Source organism: Argopecten irradians, chromosome 9 (assembly GCF_041381155.1).
Source record: "Argopecten irradians isolate NY chromosome 9, Ai_NY, whole genome shotgun sequence".
NCBI lineage: Eukaryota > Metazoa > Mollusca > Bivalvia > Pectinida > Pectinidae > Argopecten > Argopecten irradians.
In genome coordinates this window covers 23,114,654-23,122,478 of record NC_091142.1, presented here as the reverse complement: position 1 = coordinate 23,122,478, position 7,825 = coordinate 23,114,654, and the positions used below count along the sequence as shown (strand labels likewise).

At 38.9% G+C, this 7,825-nt stretch overlaps 1 protein-coding gene across 1 annotated transcript; it reads right to left on the bottom strand.

Annotated features, from left to right (window-relative positions):
- Positions 1-1,203: 1,203 nt before the first annotated feature.
- LOC138331818 (uncharacterized) lies at positions 1,204-7,825 on the bottom strand. Its single transcript, XM_069279610.1, has 5 exons — positions 7,645-7,825; positions 5,229-5,368; positions 4,720-4,884; positions 4,197-4,243; positions 1,204-1,325 (listed from the first exon to the last, which is right to left on the bottom strand). Exons 1-5 carry the CDS (start codon positions 7,791-7,793, stop codon positions 1,299-1,301), a joined length of 528 nt encoding a protein of 175 aa, XP_069135711.1. The 5' UTR covers positions 7,794-7,825; the 3' UTR covers positions 1,204-1,298.

Below are 7,825 nucleotides of genomic sequence, written 5' to 3'. Positions count from 1 at the left end.
TGTCTTTGATTTTTATTCCAAATTATGTTTCTAATGGAACATCCGACGACCGTATTTTAAGGTGATGGAAAAATATTAAGTGCTACGAAGGACAAAAATCAAGAGTTACGTTTACACGGCCCCAGCGACTCTGGCAATATGTTGCACGGTGATGATACCGTTTAGAAAGAAATAGATTAATTTTGAAAGCGATATTGGGAGTTAAAAGAAAATATGTTTAGTATTGAAAACATCAAAATGCAATGCCTAGAACGAAAATAGATAAAGACATTGGAACGCTTTGTATTCGTACACGAATGACTGACATGACAAGACAACATAATTATCAACTCTTTCAATGGTGTGCAAGATACCGGTACTTCGCAGGAAAACAGTATGAGAGCGGTACCTCTCCTTAGAATAGTATAATTAGGGGCAGAACAAAGGTACCATTGCGTTCTTCTCATGAGAACATTATCAGTAATTATCGGGGACGTACAATATATCGGTACCTCTCAGAACAGTTCTGGAGACGAGCAAGTTTTTAACGTCATGGAAAGAATTATCTGTACTTCTCTGAATAGCGAAACAAGAGCAGTAACTATCTGAAGGTAGATAGATATCGACCCCTTGAAGGATATTAACGGACAAGAACATATTGAAATTAGAAAAAAAATATGCATCCCAATTCAGAACTAACACGGAGCATCATTCAAACATTTGCGTATCGAAGACGATAGAAGAAAAATCAAAATTGATTAATTGATACTCGAACATCACTTAAAGATGCTCCACCGCTGACAAATGATATTTTTTCACTATCAAAAACACGAGCAGACGATTTAGTATTTTTCTTCAGTTACAAAAGTTACTTTACTCTACACCATTACCACCATTGAAAAGTTTGAGCTTCTAATGTTACTTCAAGTTAAAGTTACAAAAAATAATTAATTGCATCCCGAAAAAATTCCGTGGCACTATATCTTATATGGAATTAAGTACTGATTGCGTATGTACTAAGGGCAAAATGAATTATTCTATATCTTTTTTTTTGTGTTAATTAAACATATATTTACACGATTAAACACCAATTATTGTTCAAGTGATTAATATCATTTATGCTCTGTCGGCGGTGGAGCATCTTTAATTGAAGTGTATGACCTGATCATGTAATTCATACTACTATAGTGTCCAAGGGGCGAAGAACAACAAACTCAGAATGCGTTATAATTACAACAAAATGTATTTATATGTCAAGGCATTAAAACATTTCATAGTGTTTAAAGCTGCGATATTATGCGATTGTGTAAGATCGTATATCAGTCATAAGGAAGGCGGCCAAAGATCTACAGTGAAATAAAGGAAAGTTGGAATCACATGTTTTGTATTAACCAGCGGCAATACCAACACATTGTACCATACTAAAAAATGGTTTTCATATCTGCCGTGATATTTGGGCCTCTTATAATTTTTACATCACCTGGCCCGAAGGGCCGGTGAGCTTATGTCATGGCGCGGCGTCCGTCGTCCGTCGTCCGTCGTCCGTCGTCCGTCCGTCCGTCCGTCCGTCCGTCAACATTTCCTATAAATCGCTACTTGTCCTAGAGTTCTGCATGGATTGTAACCAAATTTGGCCACAAACATCCTTGGGGGAGGGGGAACAGAACTTGTATAAATTTTGGCTCTGACCCCCCAGGGGCAGGAGGGACGGGGCCCAATAGGGGAAATAAAGGTAAATCCTTTAAATCGCTACTTGTCCTAGAGTTTGGCATGGATTGTAACCAAAATCAGCCACATACATCCTTGGGGGAAGGGGAACAGAACTTGTATAAATTTTGGCTCTGATCCCCCAGGGGCAGGAGGGGCGGGGCCCAATAGGGGAAATAGAGGTAAATCCTTTAAATCGCTACTAGTCATAGAGTTCTGCATGGATTGGAACCAAATTTGGCCACAAACATCCTTTGGGGAGGGGGAACAGAACTTGTATAAATTTTGGCTCTGACCCCCCAGGGGCAGGAGGGGCGGGGCCCAATAGGGGAAATAGAGGTAAATCCTTTAAATCGCTACTTGTCCTAGAGTTTGGCATGGATTGTAACCAAAATCAGCCACAAACATCCTTGGGGGAAGGGGAACAGAACTTGTATAAATTTTGGCTCTGATCCCCCAGGGGCAGGAGGGGTGGGGCCCAATAGGGGAAATAGAGGTAAATCCTTTAAATCGCTACTAGTCATAGAGTTCTGCATGGATTGGAACCAAATTTGGCCACAAACATCCTTGGGGGAGGGGGAACAGAACTTGTATAAATTTTGGCTCTGGCCCCCCGGGGGCAGGAGGGGCGGGGCCCAATAGGGGAAATAGAGGTAAATCCTTTAAATCGCTACTTGTCATAGAGTTCTGAATGAAATGTAACCAAATTTGGCCACAAACATCCTTGGGGGAAGGGGAACAGAACTTGTATAAATTTTGGCTCTGATCCCCCAGGGGCAGGAGGGGCGGGGCCCAATAGGGGAAGTAGAGGTAAATCCTTTAAATCGCTACTAGTCATAGAGTCCTGCATGGATTAGAACCAAATTTGGCCACAAACATCCTTGGGGGAAGGGGAACAGAACTTGTATAAATTTTGGCTCTGGCCCCCCGGGGGCAGGAGGGGCGGGGCCCAATAGGGGAAATAGAGGTAAATCCTTTAAATCGCTACTTGTCATAGAGTTCTGAATGAAATGTAACCAAATTTGGCCACAAACATCCTTGGGGGAAGGGGAACAGAACTTGTATAAATTTTGGCTCTGATCCCCCAGGGGCAGGAGGGGCGTGGCCCAATAGGGGAAATAGAGGTAAATCCTTTAAATCGATACTTGTCCTAGAGTTTGGCATGGAATGTAACCAAAATCAGACACAAACACCTTTGGGGAAGGGGAACAGTACTTGTATAAATTTTGGCTCTGATCACCCAGGGGCAGGAGGGGCGGGGGCCCAATAGGGGAAATAGAGGTAAATCCTTTAAATCGCTACTAGTCATAGAGTTGTGAATGGAATGTACCAAAATTTGGCCACAAACATCCTTGGGGGAAGGGGAACAGAACTTGTATAAATTTTGGCTCTGGCCCCCCGGGGGCTGGAGGGGCGGAGCCTAATAGGGGAAATAGAGGTAAATCCTTTAAATCGCTACTAGTCACAGAGTTCCGCATGGAATGTAACCAAATTTGGCCAGAAATATCCTTGGGAGAATAAGAACTGAGTTTGTATAAATTTTGGCTCTGGTCCCGGGGGGCAGGAGGGGCGGGGCCCAATAGGGGAAATAGAGGTAAATTCTTTAAATCGCTACTAGTCATAGAGTTCTGTATGGATTGTAACCAAATTTGGCCACAAACATCCTTGGGGGAAGGGGAACAGAACTTGTATAAATTTTGGCTCTGACCCCCTGGGGGCAGGAGGGGTGGGGCCTAATAGGGGATTTAGAGGTTAATATTAAAATTCCTTCAGAAAAGAAACAATGAACCTGTATTCAGAACATTACTTGGCATTACAAACCAGGTGAGCGATGCCGTGATATTTGGGCCTCTTATAATTTTTACATTTTTCTTTGGAACAGACAGACGGAGCTGTCACTTTGGCATTATAAACGATTACAGTTGACTTTTGTTTACACCTTCCAACCATGTATTATTATTCCGGCGGAACATATTATGGTAACGATGTAAAGGATATACAGACCATTTAGGTAACAAGTCCACTACAGTGCCACGTGAGCTCATTGTCTCTTATATTGATATTGTTTTGTAAAAAGTAAACGATAAGGCCAAATAAAGCAATATTTGATTCCAATGGTAGGTATGCCCTTCTTTTTTATTTTCATTTTGTTAACGACTTTAAATGTAACAGTTACTTAGAACAAATACGAATGTTCAATTAGAGAGTGGTACAATTGATTATAACTCATATTGTGTACAAGTTTTATTTTTTTAGTAAAACATTAAATGTCTTTAGTTGGTTTTTTGTTCTTAATAGTTGACAAATAAATATTGCATGATAGAACCTATTCAATAAGGTCTGTAAGGCTACCAGAAACACAGCTATGTTTGTTAGGCCTATAAGTACATGTAGTAACATTTTCCGGCGTTTCGTACATATTTCTGACGTAGGTTATGTGCCTGATTTTGTTCTTGATACCAAATTTTAATCATTGACGATACATGTTAAAAACAGGTCATCATACTTACGTAGGCCATCATGGTGGTAAACTCTGCCTTACTGATGAAAGTGTCAGCTGTCAATACAAAAATGAAAACATTATTCATACTGAAAATAGTGTTACAGTGACAAAGTTTTACAGTGAACACATTATTTTTTCAAAGTAAACTATCTTATCAAAGTAAACTTGCTGAGTAAATTTGCGACCCGCACATTAGTCCTATTCCTACTGCAACTTGTACTGAATGTACTGAATTATGCATAATGAAATTCAGCAAAATTTGTATCTAGAATAGGACCAAAATTCGGGTCGCAAATTTAATCGGCAATCGTACTTTGATAGAATAATTTACTTTGAAAAAATTATATAGTTATGACCCCTGTTCAAACTTGAACTTAGTAGTTTCAAGTTTAAACAATGGTGAAAACTATATATGAGGTAAACAGGGAACCAAATTGACGCGAAAAGCCAATCTTAATACATATGTATACAAAACAAACCAGAACTAAAATCCCAGGTAACGTTAACTTGGAATAAAAACGCATGCTCACTGTTGAAGTCCATATGATGGAACAGCCGACTGAGGTCAGCGTGTGTCAAGGAAGTATCTCCGTCAAGGTCAAAGTGTTGAAATACGTGCAGTGTTACGTCATGACGTTCATTGTAATTGTGGCTCCACTGGTGTAAAAACTCGCTCTCACTCACTGATTGGCTGGCTGGTGGATACATATAAACAACTGCTTTATAAATAGGTTCACTGAATGCTACTCGATAAGGTTCCTAGTTTTGAGATGTCTTTTGAAGAATAAAAACAACTTCAATCTTATTTTCCCCGGCAATCGGAAGTTGATATCACATATAGCGACACGTATACTGACAAGTTATTACACAAATACAACATTATGTATCACCACCGCTAACGAATCAAACAAAAAATCATAAAAAAGAACATAGATTTCATGATCTCCTTCGAGCAAACGTATTATAAAACTAAAAAACTATAATTTATCAAATTGATTTGAATACATTAAAAATAATTTGAAAGAGAACTCCAATATACCATCGTGATCGAAGTTGTCTATAAACTCTCTGAAGAACTCGGTTTCACTTAGATGACCATCATCGTTGATGTCCGAGTTGATCCATAACCGGTCCACAATATCTGGAATTGTCATTCCACCACTAGGACTAGAATGGGCGCTGTCGATGGTAATATAAAACGATTCCACATTAAATAGAAATTGGTCAATGCACACAACAATAATAACAATACGTTAGATACATTAACGTATGTAGGCTATACCAGCTGAAATTCTGGTGATGTTCTGTTTTGAAATGCGACAATCCCCCGATATCTGTATCAACTCGAGAAATCTTCCAGGACTTACCGTGAAAACTACCAGGTCTTTCTGGAAATAACTACTGAAAATATTCATAGATAAGTCCAGTGTTCCTTGGCACACATGTTTTTTTATATCAATTTTAAAATTCAAATTAAGGAAAATGGGATCCAATAAAATAGCGATCCCCCACCCGGTGTACATACAGAATATGTCATTGGTCATATCGCCCTCCAATCAGTTACCTCTCGTCATTCCGATTGGTTCATGACTTTCAACTACTTTTCAAAACGCATTTTCTTTCCATACAACTGGATTTGTTACAAGCAATTGTTTAGACTCCTTATTAGGCACTTATGCTAAAATCAAGCCATGCATGACACCATATGTTTTACTTAGCTGCTTAGAATATAAACAAGAAACCATTTTTTATAACAACTGTATACTAAAAAGCAATAGTAAACAAATTCCCCAACGAGTTACTCGATAAAATCCCGTGTTTTTTCACAGTTTAGAATTAACCAACTCGAGTTTGATAAACACGTCCTCACCAGTCAAAGAAGAGGACGAATATGACTTAGATGGAATCCAGTCAAAGAAGAGGACGAATATGACTTAGATGGAAATCATGATGTGCATGCATGGCTTCTTAGGTTGAGTGAGGAGATACCCGACCGTTTTGTATGTTTGACAAAGTGTTGTTTTCTTTGTAAATTATCTGTCATAGGTCGTATCTTACTTCCAATAGCAGACGTTGGAATCATCATACAATATGACATAGAACATTAATTTCGAATCGGGGTGCTTTTCGACTGGTTTTTAAACACAAACAGAATAACTGAATTTTAGGCGAAAAAGGTTGTTCAGAGTTACCAAAATGACATTGACCATTCGTCAGGTGTAAACGTCAAAATCATGGACAAATGGAACACATATGACTCGTAACCGATAAGGGGGTTGTAAACCAAATATTACGTGTACTGTTTTAGTACATGTGTGACAATTTCGCACATTTGTAAACGGTATGCATGTACTTAATGTACTTATCTTTGATAACGTTGGATTTAAAAACAAATTTGTTTACGCTGAACAGGAGGGCTTGGTTGGTATGATTTAATTATAAAGGATCACAAAACTTAAGAGCTTAAACTTTTTCAAATATATACTACATATAAAATTTGAGACAGATCGCATCAGTACTTTCAAGCAGTAACAAACTTCAATGATAAAATCCAAGATTGCGGCTAGTAGGCCATCTTGTTGAACAATCAGTCCCAAAAGACATTATGCACAACTATGACCCAAGGGGAACCTACTTATTGAATTTGAGAGAGACCCATTCAGTAATTTCTGAGAAATAGCGGTAAATATCAAAATCCAAGATGGTAGCTGGTCGGCCATATTGTTGACTGACCGATCTCAAAACGCAATATGCACAACTAGGGCCGTAGGGGAACTTACATATGAAATTTGAGAAAAATCCATTCAGCACTTTCTGAGAAATAGCGATAACAAACTTGAACTATCACAAGAGATCCCGGAGCGATCTTGGCGCCCACCAAAGAATGATATATGTCTAACAATAGAAAGATGGATCTTTTCTCTACTTTTTAAACTTTTTCAAACATAATGCACATAAAATTTGAGACAGATCGCTTCAGTACTTTCTGAGAAATAGCAGTAACAAACTTAAACTATCAAAATCCAAGATGGCTGCCTGGTGGTCATCTTGTTGTCTGATTGGTCCCAAAATGCAATATGCACAACTAGGTCCCTAGGGAAACCTACATATGTAATTTGAGACAGATCCATTTAGTACTTTCTGAGAAATAGCGATAACAAACTTTGAATATCAAAATCCAAGATGCTGTCTGGCGGCCATCTTGTTAACCGATCGGTCCCAAAATGCAATATGCACAATTAGGTCCCTAGGGGAACCTACATATGAATTTTGAGACAGATCCCTTCAGCACTTTCTGAGAAATAGCGATAACAAGAATTGTTAACAGACGGACGGAAGGACGGACCAGGGACCATGGACAAAAAGGCGATTTGAATAGCCCACCATCTGATGATGGTGGGCTAAAAACGAAGATTAAAAAAAAAAAAAAAAAAAGACAAACATCTGATTCTCACCTGAAAGCCAACCCGAAAAGGGCAGACAATAAAATTAATGTTTGTCCGACCATGGTTAGGAATCCCTCTGTAGTAAACTTCTTATCAGTGTCGCTGAGTACACTCCTGTCTAGGCCAAGCCTCGTAGATAAGGAGGACACCATAGTCATATGTTCCCTATATATGACACATACGTCCTGGC